This window comes from Suncus etruscus, chromosome 8 (genome assembly GCF_024139225.1).
Source record: "Suncus etruscus isolate mSunEtr1 chromosome 8, mSunEtr1.pri.cur, whole genome shotgun sequence".
NCBI classification, from domain to species: domain Eukaryota; kingdom Metazoa; phylum Chordata; class Mammalia; order Eulipotyphla; family Soricidae; genus Suncus; species Suncus etruscus.
In genome coordinates, this window is record NC_064855.1 from 63,633,256 (window position 1) to 63,656,921 (window position 23,666).

A 23,666-nucleotide genomic window follows, 5' to 3' on the forward strand; every position below is an offset into this window, starting at 1 on the left:
TTCTCATGTTATTTCCATGGGTGTTGTGAATGAAAACACAGGAACCAGCATTCAGAAGGAATTGAAGATGATACTCACTAAAATCAAGCGGATCAAGAAATGCAATATATGGAAATTAAATTGGCTCATCAATGTAACTAGGAATTCTTCTAATTCTGTAAGAAAATGCACAGATGTGAATGGTATATATGTGTCTTGTATATATGTGCATTTACACAGTATATGTGTATTATATATTTATGCATCTATGTGTTTCTGTATGTTCCAGTATGTATGTACACATGAATTTTTCAAATCTAAAAATACATATTGCACAGCTTAATTTACAAGGCAGTATGTGCTTTGCAAGCATTATCTCATCAATCATCAAAATATTTCAAAGTGGGGCCGGGAAGATGGCGTTAGAGGTAAGGTGTCTGCCTTGCAAGCGCTAGCGTAGGACGGACCACGGTTCGATCCCCCGGTGTCCCATATGGTCCCCCAAGCCAGGGGCGATTTCTGAGTGCATAGCCAGGAGTAACCCCTGAGCATCACCGGGTGTGGCCCAAAAACCAAAAAAAAAAAAATTTCAAAGTAGGAATTATAATATTTTTATTGTACTAAGAGGAAACCAAGAGTTCAAAGGTAGAACATGATTTACACAATCCATCAAGCCACAGAGCAAGATTCCAAAACTAGTGGCTTAGTGCCAGTGCCCCTGCATCATGCTGAAAAGTTATCATGTTATTATTTGGAAAAGTCAGAAAAGTATGGAGAAAAAAAAGAAAGCCAACCATAATTCTAACTCCTAAAGATGTAAAATTTTTTGTCTAAATCAGTGGCTTTCAACCATTTCTCCACCCCAGTGCATCTGGGGACTGTGACTCATTTCTATGTGTAAATGTGGCTCTGTCTGAAAAAAATTTCTCAAGGGCATGAAGAGTGTAAGCTGAAAAATCCCACATGTGTTTTTTATATAATCCACTGTCTTATTTATTTCTTTTAATATGTGACATGATTTTTCCAGGTTCACATTTTCACAGTCAGGTATAAAAAAGTTTATGCTGTTATTGGATGATGAATGAAAAACCTTTCTGCAGATCTATATCCCAATTTGTTTAATTCCCCCCATGGATATCTTTGTCATTTATTTTAAAGTCTTATTCAAAATATTAAAAATACAATTTCAGAGATGATAAAAAGTTCTCAATAAAACAGTTCAAGTGCATTTCCATGGGCTTCCCCCTTCCTTCTCAGTAAAGTGCATCGTCTACCCAAGGAAAACAATGGGTGGCTGCTTGTCAGCTTTATACACACCATGTCCAATGGTCAACCATATTCTGAAGTGAGTGCTTGATGTGTGTTAGGGGTCATACTTTCTAAAATGTTGAGAGATCACTCATTACTCAACTAGCATTCAAATCATATATTTATGATTTATGGGTTAAAATAACACAGGAAATAATTAGCAATTGTTTAAAAAAAAGTTCAAGGGAGAGGGAAAAAAAGTCAGAATACCAGAGCATACATATATCCTTTATATATACAAACAACTTCATTCAAAAACAATTTGAAGATCCAAGATACAATATTATTTAAATGACAGCAGTCCCTAAGATTTATTCAAAATTACAAAATAATAAAGTGAACAGATCTCATATATAATTTTTAATTATGGCCCTTGCTTGACTTTTTGGAGGAACAAGCCTGTGCTATAAAATTGCTACTTAATTGCTACTAAATTTGTAAACTTATGTGATATTTTGCCTCAATTTCTACCTCTAATTTAATTCAGCAATTTAACCCAAAAATGGCATCACAATATGCACAATGAAATAGTGTGCTATGTCCACTGCAAATTTCAGACTCTTTTTCCAAATTTTTTAAATATATTGTTATAATACTGTGGTCAGCTTGAGTAATATCATTATCTTATATTAGGTTTAAATTATCCAAAAACAACCAAAGTGATTTTCCTGGGAGAAAAAGAAAAAAAGTGACTTTTATGCAAAAGATTATAAAAAAAATTATACATCCTATATATTACAGTTTGGAAACACAAAGAAATATGTGACTAAAAATAGTTTTTGGATATATAAAAAGAAACTGAATCAGTGGTACCAGTTTCGTTAAAATTCAGATAAAAGTTGAGATCTTTTAAAAGTAGCATTACTAATACTTCCAAAATAAGTATAATAAAGATATTTAAAACAATACAAAATTACAGTTAATGTTTAGCTCTACATTTTGAAAACGTGATTGACATTAACTCTATGTAGATAAAAAGTATATACTCGTTGTTTGTGACATTAAATTTCCAAAGCACCAAGGCAAAATAAAGAGAGACCCATCTCTCATTAAGTACCAATTAATTGCACAGGCAAACATTTGTACAATAACATAAAAAAGTCAAGCAAATAAAATTATATAATAAGCACACTCAAATCACAGTGCTTTAAAATATATAATCATTGGTAATCTTCAGAGAAGGCATTGCTCTGTTAACATTCTGGTTTAAACGATGATATTCCACTTTTTTGGAACAAAGACTATCACACCATTTTCTGCTTGAGCTAGAAGGAAAATCTTTCTTTTATTGTGGTAGGTAATGTAAATAATTGCAATACAAAAAGCAAAAATAGTAAGATGAGAAAAGAAACGGTTATCTTTCTCTTCTACATGTGAAGATGGAGTCTTAAAGGACCTCACTAACTGGTCCATTTCCATGTAGCCCCTGTTTTCTTCCAAGGCCTCATTGGACTCATCATCTCTAGGGCTCGTGGGCCAGCCATAGTCTCCATTGTTCAGATTGTGGGAACTATTCAGGGTGAGAAAGTCCTCATCCTCAATGCTAGGCTCCTCATTATTGTCAACTTCCTCTTGGAACAGAGCAGCAATGGGTGAGGGATGAGGGGCAGTGGATGGCCTTCCACTTTTCTCTGTGCTGGTCGTTGAGATGGAGAGTGGGGCTGGCTTGGGAAATAGGTTTGGTTTGGTTTTCCTATGTTGAAACATTCATATTTGTGGTTGAAACTTCTGACCATTTGGTTGTATGAATTATTCTCTGATAAAACATTGGCCATAGTGGTAGATGCCAGCAGGAGCGCCATGCCCAGCCCCGTGAGACAAGCATCAGTCCCACCACCATCTTCATCCTCTCCAGAGTGGCATCAGCCATCTGCGTTCCTATTTGTACCTCTGTTGGCCAGCTATTTCTTTTTATTTGGGAAGAGCTAGGTAAAATCAAATTTGATTTTTCCAATCATAGTTTTAAAAATTCACAATCAGAAGATTATATAATAATACATTCTAGTAAATGTATTAATACAAGATGAGAAAAACAAAATCAATCCCTCTTTAACCAGTTTTTTAAAAAATGTTTCTATCAGAGGGGCTGGAGAAATAATACAATAGGTAGAAAACCGTTTTTCCCTGAGCCAGAGGTAGCCCTCCAAAAAAAATCTGGTCAGAAGTTGATCAAAAGTTTTTGAATGCTTTTCTAAAGTATATTAAAGGTTTTTAAAGGAAATTTATTTCTAAGTATATTAAAGTTAATATACTTAAGTAACTAACAGAATTGATGGATGTTTGTGTTTCTCATATTTGTTAATCACAGAGAAAATAGTAGGAACTTTAGGTTTTATTTTGTAAATTATTTCTGAAACTTGGGAATCCTGAGCTATCAAAATAGTACTTGTTGAATCTGGGAAAGTGCAAGAAATTTATCTGTAAGCTGCATTTTAATAATTTTTAGTAAATGTATTAATATGAGATAAGAAAAATAAAATCAATCCCTCTTTAACCAGTTTTTAAAAAAATGCTTCTGTCAGTGGGGCTCAAATAATTTAAATAATTTAAAATTATTTTTGATGTGCTACTTACTTAAAATAAAACATTAAACAGATTACTTTAGGGGAATTTGTTATATGCTAATGTCTGATTGGCATTGTAATCCAGAAGTTATAGGGACAGTTGTATAGAAAAAGAGAACTAACCATAAAAAGACACAGACTTGCAAGTTGAGTAGTGATTCTGACCTGAGCTGACTTATAGACAAAATTTCAGATGGACTGGAAAGAAGAATCAGCCATTAGAACAAGTAGAGTTAGGATGATGTAAAAGTCAACATATTAAGGAGTCTCCCAGAAGGAACGTATATATATTTGTAAGGGGAAACAGTAAGCAGTCTCAATTGAACAACATTCAGTGACATGAACAGAATAAAATGCTATTTGTACAGAAAAGAGTAGAGAAATGTCAACAGAATATATGGTTTTAATAAGATAATGAAAGAATACAGAACTCTGTTAAGAAAGTCTTTAGTGCCCAGTCTCAGATGACCAGATTCAACTACTCAGTGCTCTGGGATCCCTTTCACTCCATAAGGTGTTGCCAAGCCCTGTTGTGGCCCAATCAGAGTTAAAGAATGTTTAGTAGCTCTCAAGCAGTGGGGTGTCACATAGTCCTAGTAGTAAGGTAACCGGATATCTTGGATAATTCTCTCTAATTTTTTCCATTGTTTTGAAGGCCTTGCTGTGCTTGTAGTTTATTGTATCTGGCTGACCCAATTGTCTCATATAACCTGGTCCAGGAGATGATGCTTCTGTGTTTTAGAACAAGCCATTTGAGACAAATTTGTAACTTTAGCCTCTTTCTGTGCTTAGCACAGTTGTTTTCTGTTTTGTTTTTTTTTTTATTAAGATATCCAGGAGATAGAGATAAACTATAATAGGTAGGGCATTTGCCTTATACTATCTGGCGTGGGTTTGATCCTGAGCATTTCATATGGTCCCTGAGCACCTCCAGGAGTAATTCCTGAGTGCAGAACCAGAGTTAAGCACTGAGCTTCACTAGGTGTGGCCTAGAAATTGAAGATCTTCAGGACAAGATGATACATTTAATATTATTAGTCATTTCTCATATGCAAGTTTTATGTGTTCAATAGAGATAAAAGGAATTAATTTTTCCATAGTACAAATTTAAATTTTCCTAAGTTAATACAAAACTAGTGTGGTCTAAAACACTTTGGATTTCTTTAAATGTTTTCCCACCTATGGATAAGATAAAAGAAGTCATAATCAGAAGTGTACTTTTGATTTTTTAGTGATTTTTTTAGTTCCCAATAAGTTAGTAAATGTTTTGTCTCCTGAAACCTCTGGTTTTGTAAATTTTATGCATTCTCTGGGGCTCTATGAACTTTCAAAATGGCACATTTTGACCTAAAAAAATTCTTCCAGATTCCTATTTTTACTTGTTTTGTTTTGTGATTTGCTTAGTTAAAAAATACTTTTTCGGGGCCGGCAAGGTGGCGCTAGAGGTAAGGTGTCTGCCTTGCAAGCGCTAGCCAAGGAAAGGACCACGGTTCAATCCCCCGGTTTCCCATATGGTCCCCCAAGCCAGTGGCAATTTCTGAGCGCGTAGCCAGGAGTAACCCCTGAGCATCTAACGGGTGTGGCCCGAAAAACCAAAAAAAAAAAAAAAAACTTTTTCTAAGAAAAGATATTATAGGGAGTAAGGTAATTGCCTTTTCTTGATGGATGGCCATTGTTCTAACCCAGTACCATATGTGATTCCCCATCACCTAAGCACAGAATTAGAACATCACTGGGTATAGACCCAGCACCTTACCAGAAAGACTTCTGGAAGATATAAAGTTTTATTAGTTTGGTTTTTTTTTATTTAAACACCTTGATTACATACATGATTGTGTTTGGGTTTCAGTCATAAAAGGAACACCACCCATCACCAGTGCAACATTCCCATCACCCATGTCCCAAATCTCCCTCCTCCCCACCCGACCCCTGCCTGTACTCTAAACAGGCTCTGCATTTCCCTCATACATTCTCAATATTAGGACAGTTCAAAATGTAGTTATTTCTCAAACTAAACTCATCACTCTTTGTGGTGAGCTTCCTGAGGTGAGCTGGAACTTCCAGCTCTTTTTTGTGTCTGAAAGTTATTATTGCAAGAATGTCGTTCATTTTTCTTAAAACCCATAGATGAGTGAGACCATTCTGCGTTTTTCTCTCTCTCTCTCTCTCTCTGACTTATTTCACTCAGCATAATAGATTCTGCTTTTTTTTTTTTTTTTTAATTTTCAGACCATACCTGGCAGTGCTCAGGCAAGGCTCCTACCAAGGCTCTAGCAACTATATAGGGTGCCATGGTTTGAACTTGAGTCTACCAAGTGCAAGGATCTACCAGGTGCCCTACTCATTGTACTCTTGCTCCAGCATCCTATTTTTCCAGTTTGAATTGGTTTCAGCTTTAGTCCAAAAGGCTGCATGCAGAAGAAATTTAGGGAGTGCTAAGGCCCAATATCTGGACTAAAACCATCTGAGTTCTTCAGTGGCAGAAGAGCACAATGACAAGATTGGGGCAATTATATTTTGATACTATGAACAGTTTGGGATTGGAAATAGGTTTCAGTAGTAATATACATGCTTTGCATGTAGGAGCCTCTAGATTTGATCTCCAGTATTTCCCCCTAAATTAAAAAACAAAATATAAATAAACTTACATTGGGGAACATTGAAAGGTGACTTATTACGAATGTTTTGGGCTGCAGGTGAACCATTTCCTTAAATTGGATAATTTATGGGACAAGGAAGGTGGGAGGAACATAATAAGTTTTGACTTTTATTTAGCTCTTCTCTGTTTAAGCTACTTCAACTAGATGCATCTGGCATGAGGACTTTTATTAACAAAGCACATGAACAGGTAAGTATCTTTGAGGCTTCTTGTGACAGAGGAGGGTGCCACTCAGACAAAACTATAAAATGAAGCACATCCAGGCAGATCTGACACCAAATTCTTCCACTTACATCTGTGCCTGTCTCCCATCTGTAAAATACAGATAATAATAGCACCTACCTCATGCCCACAAGATGAGAGCAGGAGGCTGGAACTTGGCGCATACCCAATGCTCGGAGGGAGCACTCGGCTGATGATGTCACCATAGTTTTGTGGCAAGAGCAGCTGAGCAAGAAGCTGCAGTAGCCTTGGGAAGACATCAAGCTGCTCCCAGCTTCTTTTAAGGCTCAGAACACCCTATTCAGGGAAAGCAGGTAAACACAATGAAATAAACTCTGTAGTTTTGCCTTTGGAAGCAGCAAAATGGATTTGCAGAGCAGGGTAGCAGCTATTTGAATGCACTTTGTGACCCATTCCCTAAGGACTCCTTCCAAAGGATGAGTTCAGTGCTGCCTTGACATATCATTATCACCTTTTTGTAGTTCAACAGCCATAGGATCTATGAACTCTCATCACACAGTTCATTATTCCTAGACTTCTATGCCCTCTTGAAGCGTATCCTATTTATTTAAGCATCCCCCTAGAGCACGGGCTGCCTTTGTCCCCAAGACACACGGCCAGTGGTGTAAAACCTCTGCATCTGTCAGATTTCTTCATGTGGAACATAATTGCCTGATTTCCATTTGAAAGTACAGCCCTGACATTACAACGACATAAACCCACCAGTGATAACAATGATGTTCTGACACCTACAAGGGGCTGGGAAAGGGGCACAATGCCAGAATAAATGTGTGCCTCAAATGAGGGCTCCCCTTCCAAGGGACCAGGTTTGAGTTTACAGCTGCAAATGAAGTGTTCCATGGGCACAACCACAGATTTAAAAAAAATTAATTAAAAATAAAAATAAAGCAATAAAAGAAGAAGAGGAAAAAAAAGAAAAGAATCAAGAAAGAAACTAACAGATTAACATCAGCGTGAGTCTGGTGGAGCCAGATGGCTCACTGCGGAAATCGAGCTTTCTCACTTGCTTCCAGTAACCTCGACCAGCAGACTTCAAGCCTGTTGAGAGGGGAGAGGCATGATCTCATTCTCAGCCAAGCACCCGATTCACCTTCTTTCTCTCTCACACAACTCTAAGTGAAAGAGAGTTGGAAAGGAAGAATGGGTGAAAGAGAGATGAGGGCTGTGGGAGGGTAAACTGCTGTTGGGAATGAGCCAGTTGTGGGCCAGGGGGAAGGCCAAGACCCAAGGCCCTGCCAGGTCTGGATATTCTAAACCCACTGGATATTCCAAACCCAGGTTCAAGTGTCAGAAGTGAAAGCACCATTCACTGAGATACGGGGACTGGAGGCACCTGACACAGTCCTGCCCTCTTCCTCTCTGTCCTTTGCTTTGGTTTCATGTCTTAGTGGCTTGGTGTGTCCAAGGTTGGAAGGTAGCAGGGTTGTCAGGAAAAACCTCAATGCTTAAACTTTGTATTCTCCCAAGGAGTTTAGTGGATAAATATGGGTTTCAAATTCTTACTGATGGTGAAATGAACCTCATGGGTGGTAGGTGAGGGGAGGCTCTTCTCCTGGTGTTAGGTTAAAGCTTAAGGTGCCTTAGCCTTCTCATTCCAAGTCCTCCTTAGCAGAGTGTTCTCAGCACATGAACCTTGGACAGATGAATATAGGGCTGACATTATTGGAGGGATGCAAAGGCCCAACATTTGCAAAGGGATATCTCACCTTCCACCCCTAGCTGAACTCCAATTCTCCTAAGGGCTCAAACCTATGAAAGAATCTCTGGAAGAAAAATTCTCAGGAGCACCTGGGACTCACAAGCAGGCTGTCAGCTGAGTGGGTTTCCCAGAACACTCATAATTTGTCTCCACCATTGTTTACTCCAAAATTAAATTGCAGCCTCCTGAGGTTGCCAAATCCAGGGTGGAGTCATTCATTTACAGATGGAAATGATTTATTTCTATCACAATGTGCACTATAAGAAAATCCTTTTCATTTTCAACTGGGATATGGACACCTGCTTTTTTATGCCTGGCAGTATGGGTATCACTGGGCATCATACTGACATGTCCTGTTGGGCCAAGAAAGTAGAGCAAATTGTCAGCTGCTAGCTAAGGTCTTGGGATTCCATTTTTCTCTTAGACAGAAAAGATATCACTCCATTCAAGCTCTGTTTGATTCTTCAGCTCTGGGAGAAGTGTAGCCACCTAAAGGTGTTCAAAGTTCTAGGTCAGGTTCCTCTTCATAACTAAGCTTAAGAATTTGGGGGAAAGTAATGGGAATGGCAAGCTGGATCATCGCTTGCCTCTGCTTGAGGCAGAAAGTGCAATAGCACAGTGGGAGGGAGTTTGCCTTGCACACAGCCCACCCGGTTTTGATCCAGCATCACAGATGGTCTCCCAAACCTGCCAGAAATGATTTCTGAGTGCAGAGCCAGTATTAACCCCTGAGCACTGCCGAGTGTGACCCAAAAACAAAACAAAACAAAAAATAATAACGACTTAATCAAACTTCTGTTTGGGCATATCTCAGGTATGCTCAGGGCTTACTTCTGACTCTGTGCTCATGGGTTATTCCTAGCAGAGCTGGGGAATCATATGTTGTGTCATGTGCCAGTTATAGAACCCCAAGCCTGCTGTGGACAAGACAAGCATCTCAACCTCTATACTATCTAAGCAGCCCTTAAGAGGACGTTTTAAAAATGAAAATACGGACCCAACTTGGTGGCGCTGGAGGTAAGGCATCTGCCTTGCCTGCGCTAGCCTAGGACGGACTGTGGTTCGATCCCTCAGCTCCCCATATGGTCCCCCAAGCCAGGAGCAATTTCTGAGCGCATAGGCAGGAGTAGTAATCTTTGAGTGTCACCATTGTGACCCCCCCCCCAAAAATAAATAAATAAAAATGAAAATATTAGATTTAAAGAGTGCTTACTGAACCTCAGCATTGTTTCTAGTGTCTGATGTATATTTCATGTAATGCATATGACACCTAAAAAGGAGGACCTCAGCTTGTCCCCATTTTGCCAAAACTGAGGTATAGAAAACAGTGGTAATCAATTTCCTCAAACTTACAACTGGTCAGTGGTTGAGCCAGCAGGATTCTTACTGGACTCTCCTACCTTAAGTTTTTGTTACATATTTTATGGAGAAATTTCTTTTTATTTATGACTGTCTTCCTTTCGAACTTGCTCTAACTTTGATCAACATGTGTGCTGTCTCAGCTCTGAACTGTGCCTGCAGTGTGATCTTGCTTTTAGTCTCCTTTTTTGTTAGGTGTGATAGCATCACCCTGGTTGCTGCTAGGACCAAAAGTAATGTGCAGTGGACATGCAGGCCAGCTGCTGCTTGATGTCTGCTGTGACTCTGCTTATAAGCATTGCTCATCTTTGTACGCTTGTATGTCACCAAATCCTCACTCCTAAAAATCCTGTGAGGAATGTTGGATAACTGTCCCTTCAGCTGTTTATGGAGCTAATGCATCTGGGTGGCATCTGGGCAAGAAGCTCTCTGGACAAGAAGTTGTATCACTGACTCTGTTCTTGTCAATGATTCTAACATGGGCTCACTTTCTGTTTCTCCCTGTTAACCTTCTGCCCTGCTGAACTTGCAGTCACAACTGCCTATTTTTAGTCAAGTTACACAACTGTTGTTAAAAATGAATAAGCAAGGAATTTAGTTCTCACCACCATCACTTTCTTTCTGCACCAGGGATTGGTTGGGACAGTTGTCCTCAGAATCACTGGAAGTTAAGGGATATCTCTTGGGACAAGAAAGGTGACAGCAAGAGTGAATCATCAAATTTTGTGTACCCTGCTAAATTTCTAGAAACATAGCTCAGGCCAGGGATGTGACTTAACTCATAGAGTACATACTTGTCTGGCATGTGTAGAGCCCTGAGTTTGATCCCTAGTATCACATGCTTTCCAGCCCCACCCTCCACTACAACCACATAGAAACTAGTGTTTTTCATTTTCTTTCCCATCATTAAGTGCTAATGTATAGCTCCATACTTTGCTGCCACCCTCTCCTACGAACTCAGACCTCTGAACACATTTCCAGCACAGTTTACTGCAGAAGGGGCTTCCAGACTCCCAACTTGAAGCAGTTGGAGGTGTTTTCTCTGCTCAGAAAGCAAACACTGACAGGGACCTAGTGTTTATCTGGCTGCAGACTTCCCTCTCTTTCCTAGCTCTGCTCTTCCAGCAATTTTCACATTTCCCCCAAATTCAACTTCAGGAAATTCTAGGGAAAGCAACTCTGATGTCTTGCTCTGCATCATTCCCGAGGCTGGGAATGAAAGTGATTTTCTTCCATGGCCCTAGCTGAGTGCCTTTCCTATCACTGCGTGTTCTGGGGTGATTTATAAACTGCTCAGTTTGGGTCTTTTCTCTCCTCCTCTCACCCTCTCCCTCTGTCTGTCACTTAAAACAAGACATTACACATGATGAACTTTGAGGTCAGAATGCCCTCTGAAATTGGCCACTAAGTCTTTTGCTCAGAGGCAGCAATTCAGTGAAACTTCGGTGAGGAGTTGATGAAAGCCACAGACTCCTATTGGAAACCAGAAAGTGGTCCCAGGGCCAAGTGTATCCTCCCCTAGAACAAATCCAACCCCAAGTCTCAAAGCACAGAGAATGACTTTGAACTGAGCCTGTAAAAGCACATTTTCCAAACTTGTCAAGATGGGATTTCGTTCCCTGGCTTTTATTCTCCAAAGAACCCAGAGGAAAAGATAACAGCAGAAGTTTTAAGCTGCAGCTCAAGTTGCTTTTAGTTGCCACCATATAGCAAAGGCCAGGGGTGCTCCCTCCATGCCCCCACCTCAAACATTACAACAAAGCACAGAAGTTGGAAGGCAGAGGATCAGGAGGGAAGGGATTTGTCTTTGTCTGAGTGCAAGGCCACGGTCCAGGTTCCTCAGCCTCTCCCTTGTCAGTCTCTGCATTCCCCATGGCTGCTGCTGATCCATCAGGAGCTGAAACAAGATGTGGGAGTAAATGAACCAATAGATTAACTCTCAGACTAGTATCTGTGGTCAGGAGGTCTCTCCTAGTCAAGACTAAGGGGAACACGGTGGGAGCACTGACGGCTCCCTGCTGACCTGAGCAGATACCCTGCACGCTGCTGTGTCACTTGTGCTTCACTTGCCTGGGCATGTCTTCTCTGTACTGATTTTGAGTTCTTTTGCTTTGAGCCACACCCATTGGGCTTAATCTGGGCTTAATCTGGCTCTGTACTCAGAGATCACTCTGGCAGAGTTCAGGGAACTGTAGAGAGTATCGGGAATCAAACCAGGGTCATTTGTATGCAAGGTCAATGCCTTATCTCTGTCCTATCTACTCTGTTCCTTGACCCTGAATTCTGAGCTTGTTGGGATTTAGCCAAGCACTGTCACTGCTGTTTGTAACATTGCTGAACCCCCAAAGTGGGAAAATAGGAAGTAGGGAACCCTACCTTCTATGATGGTCAATATCGTTAAATCAAATGGTTTCTAAATATCAGTGAGCACAATATCCACCTTCTTTCCTCTACATTTCAAACTTTAGAGTGCCAATTATTTTGGGCAGGGAGCTTTTCGAGCAACCTTTGGGGGTCTGGACACCACACACAGTAATATGTGATGGGAGCCATCAGGGCCACACCCATTGGTTCTGGGTTCAGAATGCTAGGTGGAGGAGGTTGCAGTACTGGAGATTGAACTCATGGCTTCTGCATTCAAGGCTCCAAGCTCTCTGAGCTAGCTCCAAGATGCCAATTCTTCACAAGGGAAGAAGTTCAGAAAGAAGTGACTAGGAAAGGTCTTCCCCAGGAGAGTGAACCATAACAAATCAGGGAGGAAGCAAAACCCAGTAGGGAAATACAAGTAAGTGTAATGAACGACAAGGTCTCCACTTCCTTCTGCTATCCCTGCAGTTGCAGTTGGATGGGAGAAATGTGAAAATTATCAGTCCTTCCTATTTCTTTGTGTTACACTCATCATTGCTCCAGGGGCATTCAGATGCAGAGAGGTTACCATATTAAATTTAAGGCTCATCTAAGTTAAATGTTCTGAAAAGCAGGAAATACAAACAGGGCTTCTGTCTTCAACCTTTTATTCTCAAAATAATGAACGAGCTTCTGTCTTCAACCTTTTATTCCCAAAATAAAGAATGACTTTTTTGCTATTAGGAGCTGGAAGCACCTCAGACTTCTTCCTGAACCTTTGTTTTAATAGGCAAAAAACAATGTAGTTAGTTCTCAACACAAGCAATTAGATGGAGACAAGCTCAACTTGCTAATGTGATGGTCATTAATGAACATAAGAGTTGACATACATGTGGAAAAATTTTAACTAATAGAACGATCTACATTCTCAGGCCCAGGTTGAGAAAAAAAAATCACTGAGAGAGGATCATAGATAAAAGAAGTGAGAATTCCTGGGACATTTAGAACCATGTGAGAGGGACAGTGTTGGGTGAGAATTCATATGAAATTTATCTATAATATTTAGATATTGCATGAGTAAAGCTATTATGATAAGGAATTAGTGTTCATAAAACTAAAATATGATTGATGTTTTATGGTTTTGGCCAATGTACAGTTGACTAAGTGTAATGCCATTAATTATAAGTTCATTTAGGACCACAGCATATCACAACTATCACTAACACCATCATTCGCTACTATATACACATACAAATACACAAACACAGAGGACTGAATCATGTATAGCAATTTTATGCTATTGGGAAACTTAATTATTTCAATGTCTAGAGTTTTTATTTTCTTCTTTGCAGTTGCTAATTTTTGCTAATTCTCAATTAGCTTTATTATTTCAAATACATATACCCTACCATTTTGAATTGCAAAGTTTATGCAGTACTGTTTTTCTTTAGGGTGAAAGCACTATTATAATTTTCAAGGGAATTAGAAAGCATAAGCATGACTTAGGAGAAAGCTGCCTGAAAAACACAAGGTCTTGAGTTTGATCCCCATTATTGCCTGAATTCTCCAAGCTCTGCTTCCAAGGTTCTGCTGTCTGCTTCCCAGCCCCTGGCTGCCTACAGCAATGTTCAGTCTCCAACATGTAGCCAACTGTATACAAGCACCACAACGAACTTATGCAGACCCTGGAGAGCAACCCAACCAACAGTTGGGGCGCCATAATCAAACATGTCTGCAATAGCAAATGGAAGAAAACAGGGAAGTATATTTAAAAAACTAAACTCAGAAATGGAAACATGTCTGATAAACGATAAGGACAATTTGAAATGTTTGATCAATTGGATATTATAGCAAATGGGGAACATTGATGATGGGAATGTTGCACTGGTGAAGGGGAGTTGATTTTTTTTATAACTGAAACCTAACTACAAACATGTTTGTAATCATAATGCTTAAATAAAGATATTAATTAAAAATTAATTAGAGACAGAACTTTCCTTCAGGTTTATCATTGCTCATGAACTTAAGGAGTGGTGACTGAATTCTCCTCAATGTTTTTCTGTGCCTCTGTTTCTCCAGATGTATAAGGATTACTGAACAGCCTGTTTCCCCCTGAACTAATAGAAATAAAATAAGAACTTCCGAGAAAAAAATTTCCCTAAATAGTATTATTATCCCAGAACTTCCTCATTTTGTGTTCTTGTGATTGTACCTTAAGTAGGGATTAGCTTAACAAAAATTAAAACATAAAAAAAGAGGTTGAATTTGATAGAATAAGAAAGAATACAGCAAAAAAATATTCCTTTTGCTGTCAATAGTCATACACCATTCAAAATGTGCTGCTTCTAAACAGGTTTAGGATTTTCCAGCCTAATCTTCCACAAACATTTTGGAAATTTATGAAAAAATAAATAATAATTTAAAGACCTCTCTGTCTCCCTTTGGCTTGATGTTTGTTTGTTTTGTTTTGTTTACAATTTTCTTTATTCTAATTTCTTCCCCAAATTTCAACTAGGCTTTTCATTTCTGATTTGTTCTCAGCCCTCAGAGCACATCAGTTTCTCTTTTAATGTGGGTATTTTTCATGTTCTTGCTTGTGTCTTAGTTGTGTTTCTCTTCCATTACTATTGCCCATTTCTCTTGCACTTTTATTTTTCTTTTTCCCCTTTCTATTCTTGGGAAGACTTTCTTGCTCAACAGGGAAAAAAAGATGACAGGTGGGAATTGATGGGAAAAGAACCAAGACAGCCTGTTGAAAGCAGGGCAGACAAAACATGACTCCTTCAATTTGAACTGAGACTGCCAAACAATTCAAACAAGACCTGATGAACACAAAATTGTAAGACTCTCCTGGAATTCCTACACACATGCATGTGTGCACAGACACACAGACACAGACACACACACAGACACAGACACACACACAGACACAGACACACAGACACACAGACACACACACACACACACACACACACACCACAGTAGACAAGTTAGTTCAATCCAATTTCACAGTCCAGATGGTGGAAGAATTTCTTTGTTTACTTGAGATGAATTCTCATTTATCATCTTTAGCTCCCCAAAGACCATTGCTCACAACCCTGAGTACTATTTGTACCATCACTTTGCTACAGTTAATGCTCATTATTGGGAACAGTTGGGAAATGTAATGTTCTGGTTAATTAAGTTCTCTGATTAATTGAAAATTGCACATCTTTTGCACTACTAAAAGACTTCTGAAATCATCTAGTTCAATTCAACTGTAATTTTAGGTTATTCTTAGAAAACAGAGGCAACTTCAAGATTTACAGAATGACATGATAGTTGGGGTTTTTATTTGATACAATAAAATCTAGCTTTGGGTAGATAACAGCACAAAACCTAGAGAGACCATTGGACCTGGTCAAAATGCATGATATCTCTTTTAAACTTTTCTCTTCTTTTTTAAAATATAATAAAAAGATTTCAAAGATAATAAGTGTATGATATATGAAGTGACAAGACAGTATGTGACAATCCCCTTTTCAGTAAGAAAGAGTAGATCCTTGGTATCTCATACACACCCACAAGCACTTGAGCCGGGAAGAATTATTGTAGTCTCTGCAGCTACATATGCTTTGGGCTTATCTGAACTTTCTGGTTTTAGAGTATTATTATTTAGAATGATAATTTAAAACTTCATCTATAATATAATTGAAAAACATAAATAATCTTTGAGCAAACTAACCTGGAAAAGAATTAAAAGCAATTTAGAAAGTCTTGTAGATCAAAAATGATTTAAGTGCTATGAATGGTTGCAGACATACTCCATTGTTTAGAAAACCACCATTGTAAGACTTTATTATATTATAAATTAAGAAAATTAATTAATTAATTAAGGGGTACTGCAGCATAGATGTGATGGAGCAATGTGTCCAGATATTGTCAGTAAGACATACAATTTTAGGGTTGTCAAGAGTAAGCTCATATCTGAAGAATGGTGGAAAATTCTCTCTGAACTTCTCATGTCCCAAAATCTAAGAATTCATTTAAACTGAATCCAAATGAGAAAAAAATGGTAGCTTATGCTCTCCAGCACTGAACAGCACTCCTTACCGACACTATGTAAAGGGTACAATGTCCAAAGAAGCTTAATTTTGTGAACATGTAAAAAAAATGAAATTTTTCAGGTATTAAAGATTCCTTGACATGAATACTTGGAAGTGGGAAAGACGGTGGACGATTTGAGGAAGGATTGAAATAAAAAAAGACCATGGAGCAACAATGGAGCCGACATGACACCTGAATTGGACCTGCCTGTCTGGGTTTCCTTATGCCCTACAAACCCTGTCTCTGTGCAACCCCACTTATTTCTGTGAAGCAGCACTCACCATCTGCAGCCACCCTCTTCGGGAGCAGCTCCTTGTTATCTGCGTACCTCATGATAGCCACAGTCTTGGCCCTCTGACCTCCCTCTGCACTGGCTTCTGCAAATAAATAGAAGGAGGTGGAAGAGTAAGGAGGATGTGCCTGCAGGCTTTCTACAGCATACCTGAGGTATTTTGAGGGACCTCTGAACCCCACAGCCTTTAGCTATTTTATAAGTTCCCCTTATTTGGAGAACATGTTCCCTACCAGAGCTCAGAGGTCATGTGCACATTACCTAGAGAAAATGCAAATGTGCCTGCTTTGGAGAACTCAGGAGGGAAAGGGAGAATAATTCGCAAGTGCACTCTTCCAAATGTCCCCTTTTCCTGTGGCTTTCACTTCCAAGTATTTTCCTCTCAAATTGGATGCTGTCACCCAGGAGGGCAGGATAAGGCAGCCCCACCCCCTGAATGGCTGCCACCCAAATCTTAGCACTCACCACTGCCTGCATATTCGCTTCATTTCATGTCTGTGCTGGGAGTTAAGCCCATCTGCACAGATAAGTTGAGTCTCTCTCCAGCCATTTGAATACTTGGAGAAGGTCCTCCAACCCCTGTGACCTGTCTCCTTTCTTCCTCTGCCCTCCTATCTAGTCAGCTGGTCCTTAGCCACATGCTGTGTGCCATCACCCTGTCAGGAAACCTGAGGAAAAGGGCAAAGGCTAGACAAAAAGCACCTTGAGTTCTCCCTATGAGGCACAAGCAGCTTGGTACTGAGACCTATAGGGATGAAGTCAGTTGATCTCTGGGATGCCTCCTAAATACAACTCTGTCCTTTGGTGAGCATGAATCAGGAAGAGAAGGTTAAGGAGTGGAGGAGACCCATCTTGCTCCTGAGGGAGAATTAGTGTAGGTGTCAGTTACTGCTTCTTTGAAAGGGGCCTCCCAAATGACGCTGGGCAAGGATGATAGGGACCATGTTCTGTGATATTCAATTATCTGGCCAACACTGATACTCTGGACCAAAGATGCTGGGGACCACTCCAGTAAAATTTTCATAGGACTACACCAAAAGATCTTGTGAGAGCAGTGAGATGCAGGGATTGCACTCAGAGCTTCCTACATGAAAAGCTTGTGTTTCATCTTGTTTAAGCTTCTTGACCTCCATTGCAGCTTTTGAAAGCATCCTAGGCAGGGGCCGGAGAGATAGCATGGTGGTAAGGCTTTTGCCTTGCACGTAGAAGGTCGGTTGTTCAAATCCCGGCATCCCATATGGTCCCCGAACCTGCCAGTAGCGATTTCTGAGCATAGAGCCAGGAGTAACCCCTGTGCACTGCCAGGTGTGACCCACAAAAAAAAAAGAAAGAAAGAAAGAAGGAAGGAAGGAAGGAAGGAAGGAAGGAAGGAAGGAAGGAAGGAAGGAAGGAAGGAAGGAAGGAAGGAAGGAAGGAAGGAAGGAAGGAAGAAAGAAAGAAAGAAGAAGCAAGGAAGGAAGAAGAAAGGAAGAAAGAAAGAAGAAAGAGAGAAAGAAAAAGAAAAAAAGAGAGGGAGAAAGAGAGAGAAAGAAAGAAAGACAAAAAGAAGAGAAAGAAAGAAAGAAAGAGAAGAAAGAAAAGAAAGAAAGCATCCTAGGCCAAAGAACAATTCCTCTCTGACTCAGCATAGTTGTGGGACCTTAAACTCCCTCTCACTACTGGGGATGGGTTGTGGATAGGTTTGTCCAGCATCCCAGCTTGGGAAAACAGTAGAACATGAAGAAAGTGGCTAGTTTCAGTGTGAGAGAAGAGCCTATTGAAAGCCCCTGAAATTTGACTAGCAGAGGACTACTAGAAAACTTCCCCCAGCAGCAGAAGAGGCCAGTGGGAGAAGAAAAAGTCCCTCTCTTGCGCAGGAAAGAACCTTGAAAGCAAGTACTAGAGGAGTCCTCTATCTTGACTTTAGCCCTGGGCATGACTTAACACTGTAAGAGGAATTTTCTGGCAGCTAGAATGGGAGGTAGTCACTTGATGATGCATGAAGAGGACTCCAGCACTGAACCTGCAACCAAGGATCCCATCAAACACGGTCCAAACTATTGGAGGAAAACGTAGTTCAGCTTTTAGATTAGAACAAGCCACTCTGCTAACCCTTATCATCCAGCGCAGATGGTGCTCGGCCCATGATCTCATCTTCAGAGGCATTCAGGTTCTGAATCAGAAAGTACGTGGTCATTTTTCCTTTCCCTTTCACTTCAATTTCACCTCTCTCAATGATTTCAAACCCTTGATTTTCCAGGGCACTGTATGAAGAAGAAAATGAACCAAAATAAACATTACAGGTCTGTAAGGCAAGAATTCTCTACATTGAGAAGGGAGGGTGGGAAAAGAAAGCAGACCCAAGGAAAGAAGGGGCCTCCCAGCAACACTACAGCCTGCTTAGAGGAGCAGAGAGGCAGGTGGAAAGAGGAGGGTATGAGTTCTGACATGGTGAACAGTGTACCAAAGACTGTGGGAGAGCCCAATGGAGCCACCAAATCCTCATGAAACTATTAGTGGCCTTTCTCCTTCCAGCACTCCTTACTCATCCCAGGAGTCCTGCTGTTTCTATAACCACATGCTCTGTGCCCATGTGTGCACATCACTGCATGATTTTTATTGGAAATAGGAACTCCTCCCCATCTTCCAATCATCTAATATGTCTCAACATTGTTGTCAGACTCATCTAAACACTTGCTGTTTCCCAGTTTTGACTGCCAAGGAACCAGACAAGGAGTATAGGATGGGACAAGAAAAAGAACAGAGCTATGAGAGAATTGTGAAATGTTTACCCATTTACTAATTGGCCATTTGTTTACTGCCTACTAGGAGAGGCTGGAGTGAAAACACAGAATCTAGCAGACAGCAATGTTTCAAATTTAAGAACAATTTAAGAACACCAACACAGCTGGGTCTAGCACTCATCAATCTCCCCCTTGTCCTTGGGCATTTTCACAGAGATTTCAAACCTTCACCTCACTCCTCCTGGCTCCTAGCTCTCAGTGAATATACATTGTCCTTTTACTTTCAAGCTACTCACTGTGACTCCTGCTTGATTTGCCTCATCTACAAAAACTATAGCATTACAGGCAAGACTCTAATACTCTCCTGCCCACCCCACTGAATGCGCACACACACTCTTTCCCCAAATATCAGAAGGTGAGGTTCTTTTTTTAAAATATATTTAAGCACCATGATTACAAACATGTTTGTAGTTGGAGTTTAGTTACAGAAAAGAACACCCCCCCTTCATCAGTGCAACCTTCCTACCACTAATGCCCCCATCTCTCTCCTCCTATCAGAAGGTGAGGTTCTTGTGCATGGTCACCCCTCCTTTATTCTCTTCCCACTCCTCATGGACTGGCTCCATATTTTATTCTCAACTTCCACTCCATTTTAGCCTCTCCTTCTACTAGCACTCAAAGGTCTATTCTCATTCAAAGTAGCAAGTTATAACTTGACTGTTTTCTGATTCAATACCACATATATTCTTACTTTTATCTTTCAATCCATAATCCAGTATCTAATAATTCATTCTATCAAAATTACTTTGGATAACCTTCCCCTAAACCTCTTGATTTTCAGTTTCTCTTAATGATGTTTGACATTTTTATTCAATTCCTCTTTCCCAAATATAACCACAAAGGCACTCTCAGATGAATTCTTGACTATTTCTCTGCCTCTTATGTAGACTCTTTAGTTCCATTTACCACTGAAATACAAGTTCTATTCGGTATTTCATTATATTTCCATCATTCTCACTCCTCACCCTTCCTGACATAACCTCAACAAACCATATGACTTTAATTCCTGCTATTTTGTTTTTCTGTATTGTTTATTCCAAGTCTATATCTCTAACCAACAATTTTATCTAAATTTTATTCATGCATTTAAGGACACCTCTACCTAGAGGCTGCACACTTCTTTTGAATTTAAAATGTCCCAGCTTGAACATCTTCCCCCTGTGCATTGGAATCCTTCACCCTTGTTCTGATGAGGTTCACTTTCTAGTCAATGAGAAGTGAGACAGGGAGACATTCAAGGCTCCTCCCTCCATCTCATCCCCCTTTTCTAGCTGTTACTAGATTTAACTAATTTTACTTCATTCCACATTTTCACTTAATTTTTTAAGTTTAAATCAAACTCCCAAAGGTTTTTTCTTGCCCATACCATGTTTTCAAATCTGTTCTTACAAGGTCACTAGTATAGTCTCTGTCAAGTATCACTATGATTTTGCATTGTCTCTGATGTCATACTTCTTTGCCTCCCTCTTGCTCACTGAGAGTATAGTCCTTTTCCCTTCATGAAGATGCACACAGCTCTCAGCTCTTTCTGCCTCTTATTTTCAACTTCAAACCTAATTTGATTTTAGTTCTTTGCACCTATTTTACACATGTGCTTTGATCATGTGGTTTTTTTACTCACAATACCCTAGCATAGAACCACAAAGACTGACTTCATCATAACTCCCACCGCAGGATCTGTGCAGATACTGAGATCCCTAGAAACAGAGGCCTGATAGTATCACCCAGGACAGAGCAGAGGTCTTACAAACACCACAAAAGCACCACCAGGAGAGTAAATGATCCTGAACAGAGTCTATAGTTGATCCCATGACAATACACTCCAAGGGCGGAGAAACCCCATATCTCTTAGGCCAAGTGAATTCCTTTTCGAATGACCCCAATATTTACTGTGCCTGGGCAGGAGGGAAAAAACAAAAAGCACAAAACATTATTTTTTATATATATATATTATTTTATTTTCATTTATTATTATTATTTTTATTTACCCATCTATTTTTGGTCAATTTCTCTGTTTGGGTGTGATAATTGAAGTTGTCCCCAGTTATACTTATTCTTTCTCTTCCTTTCTGTTCTTCCTTTGTATGCTATGCCATGTTCCCTATATCAAGACCATGGCATTTTTTTGTTTGTTTGTTTGCTTGTTTTGTTTTGTGTTTTTTTTTTTTTTGGTGCTTGTGTTTATTGTTGGAGTCCTCACGGGATATTTGACACTTCTTTTTGTACTGGTGGAATGTTTCACCTTTTTTCTCTCCTTCATTTCTCAAACCGATGTTGAGAGCCTCTGGAAGAATTCCGCTTATTTTCGGCGTATTAGACTTTTACCCCAGTTTATTACTTTTCTCTCCTTCAAACAAAACCACGTAACTTGAAATAGCTAGTCCTGCCCCCCCAATTAGAGGGGGAAACAAGGGAGACACCAGGACCAAACAGGTGCAAGACTACTATGCAGTAGGCTAGATACAGAGGAGACCACATATCCTAGCTACCCTGGGGGTGAGGGAAGAGGATATGGGTGGTAGGACAAAAACGGAGGTGTAGGGAGGACAATTTGGTGATGGGAATCCCCCCTGATTTTATATAAATATGTACCTAAAATATCATTGTCAACAATATGTAAGCCACTATGATCAAAATAAAATTAAAAAAAAAATTAACCAAGAGGATTTTGCCACTTGCTATATAATTTGCACTAGGTTATATGCTTCCTAAGAATAAAACCTATTTTATAACATTGTTTTGTGACGTTTTTTGTGTGACAAGGAAAACACATGGATTTCTTTCTGATCATTCTCTTTCTTCTCCCTCCATCCCATAGCTATTAGGTACTTTGTGTTGAGATGGGGCAAAGCAAAGATGATAGTAACAATGAATAAATGAACGACTTACCTGTAAGCTGTAGGGCTGAGGTGCACTTTATCAGGGAGACCATGACTTTCCATCCTCGAAGCTGTGTTCACAGTATCACCAAACAAGCAGTAACGTGGCATCTTGTCTCCCACGACACCAGCTAAAACAGGTCCTGTGTGGATTCCCACTCTGATCTGAATAGACAGAAACTCAATAAAAATAGATTCTTGTTTTATCTTTTCTTTTCAATTTTTGTTTAGTTACCTTGATTTACAATATTTACCTTGATTTAATAGAAGAGTTTCAGGCATACTGTGTGACAACTCTACATCCACCTAGTGTCAGCTTAAATGATTCTTTAAATTATGTTGCAATTACTCCAATTATTATTTATAATACTTAAAACTGGATCAGATAGTCTGTTTAAAGCTTTTTTCTTTCTTTAAAATCTATTGTGCTCTCATTGAGTAGAAATAAAAAAAAGACCATACTTAAACACAAAATCCAAAACCAGCGACAACAGAATCAATACCCAATCTACAACAAGCTAGACACAGAGGGGACCACTTATACTAGCAGCCTGGGGGACAAAGAAGGGGATTAGGGGATGCATGCTGGGAACAGGGGTGGAGGGAGGACTACACTGGTGGTTGGAATGCCCCTGATTCATTGTAATTATGTACCTAAAATATTACTGCAAAAGATTTGTAATTCACTTTGGTCACAACTAAAATTATTTAAAAAGAAATATATTGTGTTCTCAATTAGTTTTTATGTACTGTCCTGTGTCTGACACTGATAAATACACTTACTAGAAGTGATAGTTTTTATAGATTTCTAGTACATTTTATTGGTCTTATATTTTTCTTTCTTTACAATATTTGTGTCTCACATTTATTTTCATTGCCTTTTTGTACAGGGTAGGACTTTTGGTTGAACACTAGAAGTGTTTGTATTTATCTTGTTTGAGTTTGCTAAACTCTTGGATATGTAGGTTGGTAACTTTCAACAATGTTGGAAAAGCCTCAACTATTGTTTCCTCAAATATTTCTTCTAGTCCTATGATACTAGGACATAGCTAGGATATTTGGTTTCATTATTTTTACTATTAATTCTTTGATTAAAGTTTATATAATTCTGTTGCTCATGATCACTTATTTTATTGTGTCCAATCCTTTTTAAGTCCATAAATGTTTATTTATTTCAAATACCATAATTTTTGTTTCCATTTGGTAGACAGAGAAAATAGAGGGAAAGAAATGAGGATGAAGAGATACCGTTGTGTATATTTCACATCTGTTCAAATTTATTGGTCCCCATTTCTAATAGGTCCTTTAAAATTCTTAGCAAAGTTTAAGTATGCTATCTGAGAAAACTACATCACCTTTGTTGATTGCTTTCTGCTTCAGTAACTATTTCCTCTCTTGATCATACATATAATATTTTCTTATTTCTTTTTTGCATCTTATTTTTAATGATTTGTGTGTCCCTGCTGTGG

The 23,666-nt window shown here is 39.3% G+C and overlaps 1 protein-coding gene and 1 pseudogene across 1 annotated transcript in view; both read right to left on the reverse strand.

Annotated features, from left to right (window-relative positions):
* Positions 1–2,282: 2,282 nt before the first annotated feature.
* On the reverse strand, positions 2,283–3,089 carry LOC126016275 (keratinocyte-associated transmembrane protein 2-like; annotated as a pseudogene).
* A 1,905-nt stretch (positions 3,090–4,994) lies between these two features.
* LOC126015950 (guanylate cyclase soluble subunit beta-2-like) overlaps positions 4,995–23,666 on the reverse strand; it is a 72,673-nt gene continuing 54,001 nt past the window's right edge. The window contains exons 12-18 of the mRNA XM_049778480.1: positions 22,208–22,362; positions 18,627–18,778; positions 16,525–16,620; positions 7,701–7,791; positions 7,486–7,573; positions 6,853–7,029; positions 4,995–5,030 (exon numbers count right to left, since the gene is read on the reverse strand). Coding sequence (XP_049634437.1) covers positions 4,995–5,030; positions 6,853–7,029; positions 7,486–7,573; positions 7,701–7,791; positions 16,525–16,620; positions 18,627–18,778; positions 22,208–22,362 — 795 coding nt within the window. The remainder of the gene's footprint in view (positions 5,031–6,852; positions 7,030–7,485; positions 7,574–7,700; positions 7,792–16,524; positions 16,621–18,626; positions 18,779–22,207; positions 22,363–23,666) is intronic.